General features: G+C 37.8%; 1 protein-coding gene across 1 annotated transcript; it reads left to right on the top strand.

Moving 5' to 3' along the window:
* Positions 1–2,770: 2,770 nt before the first annotated feature.
* Positions 2,771–17,824, top strand: LOC139608530 (integrin alpha-M). The gene is made up of 30 exons (XM_071462406.1): positions 2,771–3,106; positions 4,644–4,746; positions 4,878–4,981; positions 5,121–5,191; positions 6,308–6,422; positions 8,229–8,356; positions 8,534–8,679; positions 9,451–9,601; positions 9,943–10,093; positions 10,341–10,414; positions 10,637–10,745; positions 11,322–11,455; positions 11,568–11,714; positions 11,811–12,020; positions 12,155–12,288; positions 12,573–12,715; positions 12,826–12,980; positions 13,156–13,281; positions 13,655–13,728; positions 14,595–14,736; positions 14,839–14,937; positions 15,036–15,115; positions 15,195–15,281; positions 15,394–15,463; positions 15,585–15,683; positions 15,800–15,880; positions 15,986–16,096; positions 16,279–16,392; positions 16,473–16,583; positions 16,794–17,824. The coding sequence occupies exons 1-30, from the start codon at positions 3,070–3,072 to the stop codon at positions 16,887–16,889; spliced, it is 3,402 nt and encodes a 1,133-aa protein (XP_071318507.1). The 5' UTR covers positions 2,771–3,069; the 3' UTR covers positions 16,890–17,824.
* Positions 17,825–17,881: the final 57 nt, after the last annotated feature.

Genomic DNA, 17,881 nt, shown 5'->3' on the forward strand with positions numbered 1-17,881 from the left:
AGGACGCAACCAGAGATGGCTCGTGACATTCAGAGAGACTGGGGCTGGAGTAACATGGTAGTGAGCAGCCAGTGAAAGGGCAAAGAGTGTGTCAGTGAATGGCAGAGAAAGTAACAGAGAGAGGGACAGCTACTATAGGGAGGGAAGTATAGGGGAGGTAGTAGAAATGCTGTATGAAGATATAAAGGTATATTAAAAATGGGTGAACAGAGGTGTGGAGGATATTATCTAGAAATAACTGATAAAGAATGATGTTTCCTACATCCTGCTTAGACAAAGTCATGCATCATCCGAGCACATCACTGCACCGGGTCCTAGTTTAAAGCATTTTAAGGCAAGCGTACATTGCAATTAATAAATACAGATTTCATACGTTATTCAAATGCAGTTACTTTGAAATTTGCTGTCTCAACTGAGAAGAGCATCTTAGCACCCAGAGGTCATCTGAAAGGGTATGTGGTAGATAACTGGGGTACATGCAGTTATGGACTAATAACACGCACACACGCGCACTCACACACTCACATAGAGACTTGGAGAGCATGTGACAACATTGCTAACCTGCCCTTAGAAATCCAATCCAGACACAGCAATACAGTGCACAGATCCTTGACCTTTTCTTGACCTTTGTCGACCATCTTTGCTTGGCAGGAAAGGGTCAAGCATCGAGCCTGGCAAAGGTTGCACATGCACATAGTTAATTTGCACAACTTCTCCGCTCTTTCACTTTCTCACTCAGATGGGCCACGTGAAACCACACATCATGCTTATTGAAAAGATGGTAAACTTTGCACCTGCACTGTGAAGTTGGTCAGAGTCTCGGGCTGAGTTGCGCTGACTTTACACACTTAATCACCACAGAACAGTAGCAGGAAAAGGGGTTGACTTCCTGAACATTCAGCCCACTGAGTCTGTGGGCTGAATGTTTCAACATGCAAAGTCACTTGATTTATTATCAGCCCAGCAGACAAGGTTCAGACGTTATTCATAGGTTATTATATTATTATTTTTTATTTTTCAATGAAGTCAAGAACAAAGTAATTCTGAATTATGTTGGTGTTTTTCTCTTGCAGCAGTCAGCTTTAGATAGAGTAGACCCGTCTTCATCATCACTACTGCAGTCATTGTAGTCAGCTGAATTTTCTTCCTCATTTTGTTTCCATTAACTGTGAAATACCCACTGCACCCACTATTTAAGTCATTGTACTTAAACTCAGTTGTTTCACATTCACAGCATGTTTTTCCATTGGTCATCTACAATGATTTTTCCATTTCAAAATCATATAAAAAAAATTATAGACATAAAACAGTCAGATATTGAATCCATTGCTGTTCTACCAAGTGTAACCAACAGCAAAGATTAGATAACACAGAGGAAGTCAAGCAAAAGGAGAAATGAACTGTTTATTTTTAGTAGTATTGTATTGCTTGTTTGAACAGTTGTTTGGCTTATGACTGAAATCTGTCTGGTAAAGTAGAACTCAATAATGGATTTAGATCTGTTTATATAAAAATACAAAGGAAAACATGCAATTTGTAAAGGTATTTCCCTTTACATGGCTTATAAACACATTTCCAATAAATTTTCATTTTTAAAGACATTTTTATGGTGTGGTCTAACATCTTCTCATCCTCATTTTTCTTTTGTTTTTTGTTTCTGAAAAGAATTTAGTGCCTCACCTGCCAACGTGAGCTGCGGTTAGGAGTAGGGTTTTATTTTGTTATTTATTATTTTAATCATTATTTATTAGCCTTACATCTAATTGAGCCACGGCTCGTGTGGCACAGCAGGTTGGCTGCTGGGCCCTGGATCAGCTCCCTCAAACCCAGACTGCCACCAGTGCGGTCGGTGTATTATGCCGGGGGCAAAGAAGCTGATCCTACATGAGCCGTCACCATGAGAGCAAGTGCGCTTAAGATGAAATAATGAGTGGGTTAGCCATATTGTTTCAGTCAGCAGGAGGGAATAATGGGAATCCTGGAAGTCGGCTATTTTACCAGCTTTCTTGGCAAGGAGGATGGATTATGTGCATCACCTTCAGGCACATGAGGGAAGACATGGCCTACTAGCTTTATTATAAAACATTATCAAATAAAGTTTTGTTTAGACAGGCAGTCACTGTAAATCAGAATTTGTTTTTAGTGTCTTTGTTTGGCAAAATAAGAGTTATGAAATGTTGTAATGTTATGTTATGTTATGTCACTTGCTTCTCTCTCTATTTCTCTCTCCTTCTCAATAACTCAATAAGTCAAAATATAAATCTATGACAATAACAAAACGCAGTCAGTTGTTTTGCCCCATGGTAATATTGTGTGCTGTTATGTTATGTTCTGTCACGTGTTTTATTGCACAAAAAAGACATTAAAAAAAAAAAAGAAAAGAAAAGAACATTTTGTTTCGACAACTTGCTGTGAAATCGGTACCTATTGAGTCTGTGTTTCCCGGCCGAGTCCGTCATTTCTCGGTTCTGCATTAGTCAGGGGCAAATATATCGCTTTCCAGCCCAAGTTTAGATGAAAGTTTCATCATACGCTTCCGCATGATGACAGCCGCGACAGGACCAGACAGAGCCATCCTCAGCCCCGACTCACACGAGTATAGGTTCTGCATTCTTCTCTCCGGGTCTCAGCTCGTCAGTAATGAACTGGGCAGTTTCCGGGTGTATTTGGGTGGGCACCACCACCATCTTGCTCTGAAACCATCACTGATTTTTTTTTCTTTCTTTTTTCTCCACTTAATACAAGTGTCAGAGATGTGGGTCTTTGAAAAATAAGTTGTTGAAGGACTGAATCAGAATGAAACAATATGCTTTGTGTAATTAACTGACAGTATATAGTGAGCCCATACTGATCAGAGGGTTTGTCAACATTGCAACCCCTCCTACATATGAGTTCCTCTAACTGGTTATCTGGGGTTTTAACAGCCAGCCCATGGTTTCTGCACTTTGCTTTTGACATCTCCCTCTTTGACAGTAGTAGAAAAATAGTTACCTCTCATAGTTTCCAAATACATTTATGTGAGATCAGAGACTGCATCACACTTTTAGCATTTTCCATGGGAGTAATACAATGGACTGCATAATTACTACTGCCGTACTCTTGTCAGGTAAGAGGAGTTTGAACCTTCTTGTTTTGTCTTTCATTGCCTTTTTTATAAATATATGTGCCTGCAGTGAAGATATTATCCTGCCATTTTATTTAATTACTTTTTATTTCATTTATAATATTGTCAGATGTAAGTTATGTTCCTATAGCATGCTAGAAAAATACTAATTATCATAAATTATTTGTGTTATTAAAAAAAAAACAACAGGACTAAAAGATTAATGATTATAATAATAACATGTAGAAATTACACATAATTTTTAAAAACTGTCTCAATATTGAATGCCACTCAGTTTCAAGTATTGAAGGACACAGCAAGTGTTGAAATGCCATGAAATTTTGCATATTCCATTTGTCATCTAAACTGTATCTTATCATGGATTATCACAGCAGCAAGAGCCGGGCAAATAACTACAGTGACACATTATGAGAGCCTAATTAACATCAACCTATTAATTCATTATGCATATCTGGTTATCCTGTGCGGGGTTGGGGGAGACTGGAGGCATTTCAGTCTTGACAGGTTCTCGATAAGTCACAATCTTTAGAGGCAGACATCCTAAAATATTATGTCTGAATTCAAGTTGAAAACAAAGAAGCTACGAGAGCGTTTATTCCTCTTGAAAGTTAACATGTTCATGTTTGCTGAGCCCGTGAAACTTATGACACCACAACAAACGTATCACAACCATCACAACACAAACTAAGTGACACATTTTCTGTAGAAGCCTAGGTGATATTTTCTGCTACTGGATGGTTTAAATCGAGGTCGGTATATATTTATTGACTTGATGCAACCGATACTGTGTCAAACCACCAATAGAAGCGATGGGAAAGTAACTATGAACTTTTACTGTTTTTCTGATGGACACACTGACTAAAGCTGGAATGACAAGAAAAAGCAGAACCTGAGTTCATAGTGATGAAATCATTTTTTATTTATGAATGTATTTTCAGGTGAAACTATGACAACAGTACTATCACATGATGCCATTTCAAAATATAAATGAAAAAACTGATTAATAATCTGACATATTGGACTAGCGTCACTCTGAGGTTGAATAAAACCACCATTGTCTATTCACACAATCTCTTTGAAATTGTGGACCATGTCAGGCTGGCAAATTTTAGGGAACTCAAGTGCTTTGGCCAAATAAGGAAAAAGGAAGGCTTTACTTGCGCAAAAAAAAAAAAAGGGGGGGGAAAAATCATACTAATGTCAGAAATCCCATAGTTATAAGGAAGTCATATGTTTCCATGTAGGGTAGTATATGGTATATTTAAATTCATTAAGAAATATTACATAGAATAAGATTCAAAAGTTAACAGAGAGGAAGATAACTGGCTCAAGGATGTAATTTTGAAAATATTTTAGAAATGAATAATTGTTTAGAGCCACTACCCTTAGAATGTGACATTTTCTGAGTTTGGTGCTCTCTAGTGGTATTATTAAAAAAGACAATGTGCTGTGCTATAACCAAATTAACATTCCCTTCATAGCGGCTCTAAATCAGACTGATCTTGTCTTCATTTCTCAGTGTTAAAAACTGCACTTTGTTTCAATATCGAACCTGTGGCTTGGAAGTCCTGGAGTAGTAGTGATGCAGGTTTTGGCTACCAGGTGGTGCAAAGGCAGTCAGAGTAAGTCAGATGTATCAGATCTAAACAGATAGCATTTAATTATAGAGAAAATACTGGTAATACTTCATTTACCTACACTGTGCTCACCAGACTGGCTCTCTTACATGTTTGTCTGGGTTTTACTTCCTCAGCTTGCTTGTCAGCGCTCCCCTCAAACAGTACTCTCAAAATAAAAGGGGTATAATATACAGGTGCCTCGCTACACCTCAATCTTGCCAAAATATGGCCATTTCTGGTAGGTAACTTTTAATTTCTAAATGTCTTGACAGAGAGTGTGGAAAGTTATATGGTAAAGGTATTTTGCCACCAAGCATTTTTATTACTTGAGTATTTTATGAGTGTTTTAACATAACTGTTAAATGTTTACAATTCAGTGCCAGATTTTGCAGTCAACATGTCCCTTGGTTTGACAATGACAAGTGATCCCGCCACGCAAAACACTTTGGTGAGTTTGTAAACTACAGAGATTCCCAGTACATTGTTCAAGGTTCTGCAGATGATGGTCAGTGCCACTAGATGTCGCGTTAGACCACCAGCATCTCAAACCAAAACAAATGCTTCGTCAGCCACACCACTGGCCTCTGTTTGTCCACCCCCACAACCCTCCTCCTTCCCTCCTTCCCTCCTCCCTTCACACTCTCAGTCAGCATGGTGTCACAGAGATGAGTGAAAGAAGCAAGAGGCACAACTTAATAAAGTTACCCTGTGAACACAAGAGCCAACAATCTAACCACAACCAATCTAACCACGCTAGCAATGCCATGATATGCTCCACAGCAATGCTGACAGTTAGCCAGCAAGTGATACCAACATTTGCCGAACAAATTCATGATATTGGTAACAGGAAGTCAGCTAACATTATCATGCTACTATAGCTGTCACTAATGAAAACAGACATGTAACATTATGTAGCATCAAGGAGCAGAAGAAAACCAGTTTTTAGTCAAGCCCTTTAGCAGCTTGTAAGATTCTCCATCTTAAAGACAGAGCAATATTGATTCCTTGGACTTAATCTGTGGTCACACAAGTGACACTGACGGACCAAGTAAAAACACCGGAGCTGGCAAAAACCTTGCCTGTGCTTTGGACTCTCTTGTCAGAGGCCTTTTTAGTTGAAAAAGTGGTTTCTTCACTGGAGGAAATCCTGTAAGGTCGCCTGAACGCTGTTGCTTACTGCACTTTGCCGCATACTGCACTTTGTCAGCTCACGTGTGCGCGGTGCCTGTGTGTTTAAACAGCAGGAGGGGGCAACAGTTAAACAGGAGGGATTCCAACACACAACATCCCATTTTCTCAGACTGGTTACTGAAAACAGAGAAACTCAGATTGCAACACACACAGAGGGGGTGTGACTTCGTTGTATGCTCAGGACATCATTACTCCACCACATCTTTACATAGAGAATAGTTTATTGTTATATTATTGTTTAAAATCGCAATTACAGAACCTTTAATGTCAATACAGAGATCAGTCAAAATCCTCTTAAACTTTTTAAACTTCTTGCAGTATTGTTTAAGGGACAGGAAAATAATCAACATAATGTGGTGTTGTCTCTTTTCAGGCATGTGGCCCAACCATCCCAAAGGATTGCAGGAGTATCACCATGTTCAATGGTGTGTGCATTCAGATAGACAGATCTGGTGTGCTTCAACCTCCTGTGCCGTCTACTCTTGAAGGTAAATACAGTATGCAGAGTTTGTGAAAACATGGCAGGGGTGAAAAAGGTCTCCATATTTTCATGTCACCACACACACACACACACACACACACCCTTGTGCACCTATATCTGTGGGGGCTCGTCATTGACAATGCATTTCCCTGCTCCTTACCCCGAGCTAAAACATCACAGCTGCATGCTTACCCTGACCCAAAACCTAATTCTAACCATAAAACCAAGCTTTAGCATCAAAAAGCCATTTAAAGTCCAGCCTTTTTTGTTCCCACAAGGACATCAGACCCCACAAGTCTAGTTTCTGGACAACACCATCATAGTAAAACAAAAAAGAAGAAATTAACAATAGAAATATTAATTGCTTCCTCAGGTCAAACACATTTCTGAATCACTTTCTGAAAAGTTATTTTTTTCTTTCTGTGATGTACATATAAATGGACGTAAAATTCATTGTATAAATAAAGGTAAAGTTTGTTATTTGTTACTCTTACATATGTTTTCCTGGGCTGGTGTGTCAATATTGTTTGATGCAGAACTGGTTGAGAAAAGGACTCAATTTGGAAAATACACTTCATTGGTTCTGCTGAGATGGGACAAGTTTAGCTTATGTGTAGTTGTAAAGCAGGTCACACAAATGATACTAAAGGGTTCCGTTAAAAACAATGGAGCTGGCGAAAAACGTTCTGGTTTTGACGGTCCACTGGCTGAACACAAGACACAAGATAATTTCTAATAATAAAATAAGAATAAATAAAATAAAAGAATAAAATGAATAACATGAAAAAATTATACAAAAGTAGTGTATTATATTATATTGCACAATAATGGATAACATTGTTAAATATCATACTGCATGAATAATTAAAAATAATATGTAAATGTAACATACTTCAATGAAGAGGCCACAACTGTCAGTGTGGGTTCTCTGCCATAGCACTGACTAATATTCTAAAAAAGGGAACAAAGAGACCCACAGATTACTGGGAATATTCTACCTGTGAAAAATGTAACATAAACCAAAACACACAAATAAAAAGTGCCACAATGAGCCATTTCACCATCAAACATGAGCGAACTCCCAGCCCTTTGACCACACTGGATTGGGAGGCCACCAGCAGCAGCAGCATTAGAAACTATATTACAGACTAAGCTATATGAGATCAATTCTACAATGAATCATAAGAAAACACACAAATTACGATGAATAAGGACTAAAAGACCTAATGCTTAAGTTTGCAATGCTGAAATAATACATTATAAACCTCTGTGCCAGGTAAGAGACCCCATCTCTTTTCAGCTTCTCTACAATAAAAGACCCACGATATCAGACCCAAGATACAATACCTCGAGGTGTTTGGACCCCTACAGTACCTACACAATAAAAACACTAAAATGAATATAAAACATAGTTAATTATTAAAAGCAATAGGTGGTGTACAAAACACCATCAGCAACACTGAGAGAGACACACAGCACCATAGTCTGTTTGGAGGCAGCCTGTAGTCTTCACACCTGCTGGCCATGAATCTACTTATTAGTTTGGGCCTGATTGGCTATATTCCCCTGCTTCATTCCTAGTTTCCCTGTGCTTGTGTGAACTTACGCAAAATGAAGAGGTATTAGTGATGTAGTCACCTAGATAATGCTTCAAGGGGACATTAAAAGGGAACATAGGTATTAAGTATTCATAGTCAATTTATTGAGAAGCCCAGAACCAAAAGTTTGTATATCGTCTAAGATATAATATAGTATGTGGAAAAATGTTCAAATGAACACTAAACTGATTCTTCTAACTTCTGGCCCGTGACAGAGTGCAGAGCCACAGCAGATATAGCATTTCTGTTGGATGGTTCAGGCAGCGTATCCAGGGAAGATTTTCGGAGAATGAAGGAGTTCGTGAAAAATCTGGTCCGCTCATTCCTGGGAAAAGATACACTGGTAAAAGACTGTGTTCCCACTGTCACTTACACTACTGTGCAGACTCAGATAATCCATTTCTCAAGCAGTGGTGAAAAAAAATATTTATATATATTTATATATATAATTCCACATTTGTAATGGTTTCCAAAACTGTTAATTAATATGTTAACACACTTTTTTCTCCTCTTTTTGCAGTTTGCTATTGCCCAGTTCTCTGGAACACCCCATGTCCACTATTTTTTAAATAATTTTTTCTCATCTGGACAATGGGAGACAAACATTGATCGAATAGATCAACAGATGGGAGGAACTTACACAGCTAGGGCCATCAGATATGTCGTGTAGGTACTGACATGATGCTAGTATGATATAACCATCATGTTGATTTCACTTCTGTCTGTCAAAGCTGAGCCACATAATGTAATGGTGGTTTGATTTCTATTTCTTTTTTACCTTATTTTTGCAGATTTAGTCCTGCAACAGAAATGAGACTTTATTATTATTATTATTATTATTGCTGTTAAAAGACACAGTGTTAGACAACACATTGTGGCTCTTTTTTGAAGTTGTAATTTTTTATGATGCTGTGTATAGAAGTAAAGTCTGTCTCCCATGCAGTGGATGAGACAGCCCTAAACACGGCTAGACATACTTGGCAGAGCTAAATGTGGAAATTTAAGCCACTATAGTTCTAATTTTGACATTTCTGATAACGCACATATTTTGAAACACTAAAAAACAGGAGACGTCCAGCAAAGTGACATAATTGTTGACAAAATGTTGATAGAATTTCTGCCAAAAAATTAAAAATAAAATAAAAAACGGGGGTGACCCGATGGTGGAATGGTAAGGGTGTGTTCCACATGAGCTGATGCTCTTAGCAGGCGAGTGCTGGTTCGACTCTTTCCTGCGTGTCATTCCCTTCCCTCTGCCCTTTTCCTGTCACAAAAATGCCCAAAAAAATATCTTAAAAAAACCAAACAAACAATAAGGCATCCCGAAATATAATTAATACATTTTCTTAACCTACACAGCCATGTAATTAACCTTATAACCGGACAAAATTCACATTAAAAAAGTGTATTGAGGTTATATGTTTCTTGTTTTGACAGCCAACAAATTTTCATACCACAAAGAGGTTCCAGATCAAATGTGAAGAAGATCTTGATTGTCATTACTGATGGAGAGTCTAATGACCGGAGGGACTTGTCAAATGCAGTATCCACAGCTGAGCAACAAAAGATTGTTCGATTTGCAATTGGGGTAAGTTGTTCAGTTAAGTCAAGTATGTGAATTTGAATACTTTCTTATATAACTGAGTCAACTTCACAAACATTTGTAAAAAAAAAAAAAAAAAAAATTGACAGAAGCGATATCTTTTTCTGTTTCTGTTTACCTTGTCTATTAAAGACATGACATTTGTCAGTACTTATATAAATGGTCTCTTAAATATATTTATTTATATTATTTAATTATATAATTACATGAATGGTCTTATTACATGGCTGAAACCCTTATCTTATCAACTGTCTATTAACAAATTTTAAAAAATCATCTCTGTTGCACAGTATAAGGACTTAAATATTTTTTCTCAACATTCCTAGGTGGGGAGTGCATTTAGTAATTCCAATGCAAAACAGGAACTGAATACCATTGCATCTTCTCCCTCGGCAGACCATGTGTTTCAAGTGCAGAACTTTGAAGCGCTTGAGAAGATAAGGCAGAATTTGCAGGACAAAATCTTCTCTATTGAAGGTACAGATGTAAATTCACTAAAACTTGCAATCATATTTACATTTACATACACATTTCAGTACAAAATGCTGTAAAAGTTCTCGTTTCAAAAAGTAAAGTTGTAATTGTTTAATGCTCAGTAGGGTCAATTTCACTCTGAAAATACAGTTTCTATATGTTAGCGATTTGGATGATATGAAAATATTCAGACACGGTTTTAACAAACAAGAAATATTAAGTTAAGCGCTCATTGCTTTTGCTTTTACAGGATCTCAATCCAGTGGAGAGTCACTGAAAATGGAAATGGGTCAAGGGGGATTCAGTGCTGCTTTTGTGCCTGAGGTAATTAAAAAAATACACCAGAAATTCACTGGACAAAACGGTCTGAAACACATAGACACCCACTCACATGTTTCTATATGCCTCCCATTGTAGCTTAAGAGCAAAGAGACAGCTACACAGTTTAACAGAAAACATGTTTTGAATCTATATTGTATATAGCTTTTTGTGTGGGTGATGTTTTATGAGAAATACAATTTCTTCAAATTTCTGTCTATGTTACAGGGAATTCAAATGGGTATTGTTGGTGCCAACCAGTGGAGAGGAGGCTACATGCAATACCCGAGCCGACGCCGATATGAGCCTGCGTTTATGGAGCCTGACAGCTATCTGGGTAAGAATATTACAGTAACAACAAACTAAAAATACACATGTGATTTGTATCTGCACTGTGCTACTGTAAATCCTCCCTCATATCTGTTAAACACATAGATCAAATGTGAGAGTTTGTAAGAGGGACAGGGAAAAGGCAAATGAGGAATAAGGAGTCAGTAATTTGAAAGAGTATAGTCTATGTAAGCATCTTTCATATCAGTCACTATGTATTTTATGTAACACGTGAATCATCAAAAAGGACTGAATTTTAAAAAAAGAAGATAATCCATTTTCTATCTCATTTATTTGAGTAAATGTCTAATAAAAAAAGTCATCAATCACCAAAGTTACATTTAAAGGTAAATTAAGAAGAAACTGACACTACACCCACGTTACACCCACCAAAAAACAGAAAGAGCTCCATAAATCCCAGAAGTGCAGCCAATGTAGAAATTTAGATGGTTTTGCAAACGTGAAGACTCTTTGTGAAAGTTTGGGGAAATGAGGCCTCAAACATGCAGTGCACACACAGATTTGTCGACATTGGCTAAACCTTTGGATGCTTTCACTAATGGCTTTGACTTTCAAATTGTAGGTTACTCCATGGCAATTGCTAAAACCAGGCAAGGCACAATGACAGTTATTGGTGCTCCGAGGTATAAACACGTAGGGGCTGTGATGGCAGTCGCAAATGAAAACCAACAAATGATTGATCCCACTCAGTGGCAGGTGCGTGTTTACTGATGGGATGGATTGACAAAAAAAAAATCTCTTGAATAAAAAGTGTTGTTTTCTTCCTTTATGTAAATTGTTTTGTGATAATTGGTTGTATTCTACACAGTTTCAGACTGGTGAATATTTTGGTGCAGAGGTTTGTGCCATGGCTGTGGATGGTGACAGCTACACTGACCTAATCCTCATATCTGCCCCTATGTACAAGGACACTGATAGAGAGGGAAGAGTTTACGTTTGCACATTAACTGGTTCGGTAAATGGCAATTTTATCTAACGCCATTAAATTAATCTATTTGAATTTTTTTAAACACTATTCAAGCACTGACTCTCATCCTTGTATCCTTACCAGAGAGTTGAGTGTCGCTTAGATTCTCCATTAGTGCTGAGAGGGGCTGCATCTGACAAAGGAAGGTTTGGCTCGTCTCTTGCTGTACTGCCTGATCTTAACAAAGACAGCCTCAGTGATTTGGCAGTTGGAGCACCTCTGGAGAATGACGGTCAAGGCAGCATCTACATATTCCTCGGCGAACGAAGAGGAATCAATGATACTTACTCACAGGTGAGCAAGCTCAAAGATCCTGCAGAGAAGATTTAACACATTCAGTATGTAGTATGTAGGCCTTATGTTTCCCATTGTACTTACAATCTATTCCATTTTAAATCTGAATAAATAAAATGCCTCCATTTACATAGAGAATTGCTGCCTCTGAAGTCCAGCCAGGACTGAAGTTCTTTGGTATGTCGATCAGTCGATTGTCTTTAGACCAAAGTGGGGACAATCTGCCTGATATAGCAGTGGGTTCAAAGGGCAAAGTTGTCTTACTCAGGTTAGTACAAGATATTCCTGTCATTCTTTGTTACTCTGTATTATCATTCTACTGCTCTTTGTAACTCTTCAGTGTGTGTGTTTGCAGAGGAAAGAAATGTTAAGTCATTTAGTCTCTTTGTACAAATTTAGGATAAAACTGTTAACCAATAATGGTTTGGATTTGTTCAGGCACTTAAAATAACATACAACTGTTAATCAGATTGGTATTCTGTTGCGTTATCAATCAGAAAGCCAAAAGTTTCTCCTCATGTATTTTCCTGCTCTGTCCTGCTCTATTTCCAGATCAAAGCCTATAGTAATGGTACAAGCTGAGGTGTCATTCAGCCCAAACCAAATCCCTACTCAAAACCAAGACTGCTCAAAACCATTGACTAGCACTGCTAAAATCTGCTTTACCATGACCAGACTGTCTACAGTAAACACAGGTTCCTCATTCATCTCTCTATTTCTGAACTAAAGAACAACTGTCCATCTGTTTAAATACTTGTATGTGTGCACATGAGCAACATGTGGATTAAACTTAAATTTTTTCCAGCTCAAGCAAGGATTAATTATACTTTAACACTGGATGCCACTCGCAAGGTCCCAAACAACAGAGCCTACATCGCTGACAACCAACAAGAGAAGACTGAATCAATGACTATTGACTTAACACGTCAACAGTGTGCCAGTGTGAACTTCTTTATAGATGTGAGTTTTTTTAACATCTCGTTATTTAACAATAACATCAGGAAAATTTAACAACACCATAAGAGGTGCAGAGTGGAAAAAAAAATCCCATTTTTGATGCCCATGCTATTTCTTAAGAGTCCTTCATTCACAACCTTGGCAAAGAGTACTTCATAATTGTGCCCTCCTCTTGCAGGCTTGTCCAGAAGATGCTCTCAACGTACTGTCCAATGAGCTCAAGTTCACCTTTGATGGTCTTCCTTCTAGTAATAAGCTCACACCAAGTCTTGCCCAGCAGGCTCAAACAACAACCATTCATCCTGTAAGTGATCTTTAAAGACGCTCTTGTCTACTGGTCAGCTTTAACTTGCTAACACATCTTACATGGGGTCTTCAGAATATTAAATGAACGATAAAGCCTAGTCTTTAGTAGGTTAAGAAAAAAGCTTCATTTTGGTCACCACTTTTTGTGAATTCATTTCCTAGTTGCCAGATAATTGACCACTCTACTTTATTGGAGAGTTCTACAGTGCTATGAAATGTGCAGAAATATATTTATATTTATTTGTTAACATTTAATTAACATTTGTATTTTATTTCAGAGTAGGCAGACAAACTTTAACCGTCATGCCTGTTGGTTGTTTGCTGTAACTCTTTCTGAACAAATATGTTTTACTTCATACTCCCTTCCACAGTTAGGGTTTGAGATCAACTGTGGCAATGACAACAGATGTGTAGATAACCTGAAAGTGGATTTCAACTTCACAAGGTGAGATGCAAAAGTGAAGCCTAACCTAAGTGTGTGTGCACATGTTTACTTTGCTCTTTTCTGCAAGTACAAGGGGTTCACACATTTCAGTCTTGATGTTGACGACACGGTAGTAAAAGAAAGAAACAGATGTTCTGGCTATGCCTTTTTCACTGTGCAATATTGTACAAGGGGATAGTGTGTGGTGGGTTAACTCTTTGGTACTTGCAGAACTATCAGTCACAAGCAACCTCAGCTCTCTTTGTATAATGCTTTTGGCCATGCTAGTGGCATGGCTCTGATGACAATGTTTAGTTGGTCGGTCAGTTCACTGTTTGGACTCAAATATCTTGACAACTGCTTGATGGATTGCCATGAAATTCTGTAAAGAAATTCATGGTTCCCAGATCATCACTCCTAGACTGTATAGATCCCATTTCTTTCCCTCTATCATAGCCTAGAGGATAACAGTTCATCCCAAGTCTCTCTCAGGATGAATTGTTTTCACTTGGTGATTCCTTAACTTTTCATGTTGCACCATCATCATCATTTTTTATTTGTCCAGTTCTTTGGTTCATGATCAAATACATTCAAAACTAATGACACTCCCATCAGCCTCACCTGTATGTTGTGTTTTGTGCTAATTAGCAAATGTTAGCATGCTAACACACTAAACTAAGATGGCAAACATGGTAAATATTATACCTACTTATGGTATCATTATGTTAGCATTGTCATTGGAGGCATGTTAGCATGCTGATGTTAGCATTTAGCTGAAGATATTGCTGTGCCCAAGTACAGCTTCACAGAGCATCCAGCAGAACTGTAGACTCTTAGACTTGCTTTCCTCTACCTTCACTTTTTTTTTTTTTTGTATAATCTGTCAGATCCTTAGAGGTTAAAGTGGGCATCGATGAACTCTTGAATGTCACCGTATCAGTGGAGAACACTGGCGAAAACTCCTACAACAGCCGTGTTATACTCACGTACCCAGCCGGGCTCTCTTACAGGAAGTTCGCAAGTCTGCAGGTAAGGCGAGAGGATACAATCTGTTTCAGTTCATCTCTGGTCAGTTCCTCGCTTGGGTCATGCAGCAATTGTGGTTGATGTGTGCTATTGTGTTTAATAAAGGGAAGAATTGAATGCAACTCCCTGGACAGTGAAGATGGCTTAACACGAGGAAAGACAGACTGCACTGTTGAAAAGCCAATTTTCAAGAGCAACACTAAGGTTTGTGTTTTTGTACCGCTGCATCTCTTCTTGTTGCTGCAGAGACAGCCGATCGAACTACAGAGGCAATCTGATCTCTCTCATCCGTTTCACATTAGGCTTTCTTCATCATCTCCTATGGGATTGAAACCAACAGTCAACTTCAGAATAGTATTTTTGTCACTGCAAATGCTACCAGGTACCGTTCTGAATGAGCACTATGCGGTAAAAGTGTATTTGTTCACTAGTCATAAGTTAATTTCACTTCTCTCTTGTAGTGGGAATCAGTATCACTCCAGTTCAGATCAGCTTTACAAAATAAGAGCGATTGATGTGAAGTACAGCATTTTTGTGACGGTTGAAAGGTTTGTGTTGTTTTGACAAAAGAAATAAATCAAAAGTTATAATAATTTGAAGTTGACAATGTATTACCTAATATTAAAAAATGTTTAATTTGTCTGTGTTCAATCTGTTTAGTTCCCTCAGCTACAACAATTTCACTTATGGAAAGAATGATTTGCAGAAACCAGTCCAACAATCAATTGTGGTAAAATATGATATGATAATATCACAAATTATCTTAATGGTCATTACCTTATTTCAGTTGTGACTTTCATGTTTGTTTAGCCACTTAAGTACCATCTGTTTCTTTTCTCCCTTTCTCTTAGGTTACAAATGATATCAGAGCACTGAATTTCACTGTGGTGATCAGGGTGCCTGTAAAGCTTGGCGATAAAGATATCTGGGTGAATTCAAGCAGTTTGCAGGTAATGATCCCAAAAATATCTCAAATCTAGCTGTTTTTGTGCAACTACGGCCTCATGAAGGATGGACGTGGTTACATGAGCACCTGTTAGACTGACATGAATCGGCTTTATTTCAGATTCCTGGCTGCCAAAGAGACACAGATGAAAAACCTAGTGTGAAAGAGTTTGTTCCTGAGATACAGAAATATAAAGTAGTGGTAAGTTTGCCTCTACCATCTACACTCTGTCATGTATATTTAGAAATGTACATTACACTGCATTACCGCTTTCTCTGCTTTCTGCCTTCTCTTAATCACCCACAGAACTGCTCTGTAGCCACGTGCACAGTGTTCAAATGCACTAGGTTCATGGGAAGACTGGAGCGTAAGACGTACAAAATCTCTGCCAACCTTAGTTCAGGATGGATAGAGCAGGTAATTGATGTGCATGTGTAATATTTAACAAATTGAATTATGAGTTTACATTTTATTCACTTTTTAAGTACTGCATTTGGAAATAGTTGATTACAACTGGGAAGTGGTAAAATTTCAGTTAGTTAAATATTATATTTATCAAGTTAAAAGGTTCATCCTACACTCCTGTATTTCTCAAACAGATTGGACTTAGCTCTGCCAAATTCCTCTTGACCAGCACAGCCAGTCTGGAGTACGACAGAAAGCAGTACATCTTCTTTTCAACAGGGTCTAATAACAACCCTCCTATTCGCAAGGTGATTACACATTCAATTTTTCTTATCTGTGTTTTAATTGAGCTTGAACTTCATCCTCATTGCGTCATTTCACCTCTCAGATTGAGGCAGAGGTAGAAGTGTATCCGGAGCCAGACTTCACCAAAGAGATTGTTGGAGGATCGCTGGGAGGGTTGGCTCTACTGGCCTTACTCACCGCTGTCCTTTATAAGGTGAGATATTAAATATTCATTGTTTCAGTTACAAGCCATTGTAAGTTGTGGTACTGGGCTGCTATTATTGCAAATTTCACCCAGTCAGTGTCTTTTCATTTTAAAATCTTCAGCAGTTATTCTCTCGTCTGGTTTGGTTCTTCTCATTTATTTAGCTCTAATGCAGGATTGCAATGTTTTTATATAACTTTCTTTGTTTTGTACTCACAGGTTGGATTTTTCAAGAGCAAATACAATGAGATGATTAATGAAGGTGCAGGAGAAGGTGCAGGTCTGGGGGCTGATGAAGGTGGAGCCACATCATAAGAAGCGTAAAGTCTAATTCTATCTTAAGACTGGCTGTTTTCAGATGCAGTTCATTCACAACATTGGCCTGCTGATTTAACAAGAGAAGAGCTTGGCTGTGTCTGAGATCACTCCCTCACCATTTTCTTTACTAGAAGTTCCAAACCTGGGGTCAGGACCAAGGTGTCACAAAATGAACTTAAGGGTCAGAAGATGATTTCCTTGTTTGGAAGCAAAACAAAGGGAATACTGTGGAGTTATGTCTTTTCAGGCCACTAAAAATGATTCAAATGAAATAAAGGAAAATCACTCACGAGTTGATCTCACAAAAGCACCATGTGATAAGGGATCAAAGGTTAGGAACAAGATTCAAATAAAGTATTAGAGAGTAAATGTAATGCATTACATATGACATGGGGATTTACTTTGAACCCCAGCCCACGTAATCTAGGCGCTTTAGAGAGGCTTTGCAAAATGACATTTTGAACTGCTAAACAGCTGATTGTTGGTCTACAGTGAAACATTTCTGTATTTTCTGCATTTCTATTTCTTATTTTGTATTAGTCACGTGGAAAAAAAATCTAAGCTGGATTCTGATCAGCTGGATTCTGTTTTTTTTCACATAAGGTACTGTAAAACTGTGAAAAGGCAACATATTGTGCTTAGCTGCTTACCTGCTAAAAATAACTGTTGAACCTTTTGTTGACAATTTGAATTGCTTTGTTTAGGAATAATGATAAAATATGTAATATTGAGTTAAGTATGTAGATTTCATGTAGAAGACGTTTGTTTTATGCTTCATCAATATTTATTATATACTGTATGTTACATTCCATTTGTCTTCATACATGATTCAAAGAAAACAGGTACAGTATGATGGTATAGAGAATAAATACTACAAAAACTGTCCTTCATTCATTGTCATTGTCCTTCAATAAAACACATTTTGAAAGAGACATTTCCTTGTACAATTGTATGAAAGTAAAATAGTTTCTGTTGTTATAAAAATATAA

The sequence above is a fragment of the Trachinotus anak genome, unplaced genomic scaffold (genome assembly GCF_046630095.1).
Source record: "Trachinotus anak isolate AG129_WGS33_773 ecotype Australia unplaced genomic scaffold, CSIRO_AGI_Tana_v1 ptg000025l, whole genome shotgun sequence".
Taxonomy (NCBI): Eukaryota; Metazoa; Chordata; class Actinopteri; order Carangiformes; family Carangidae; genus Trachinotus; species Trachinotus anak.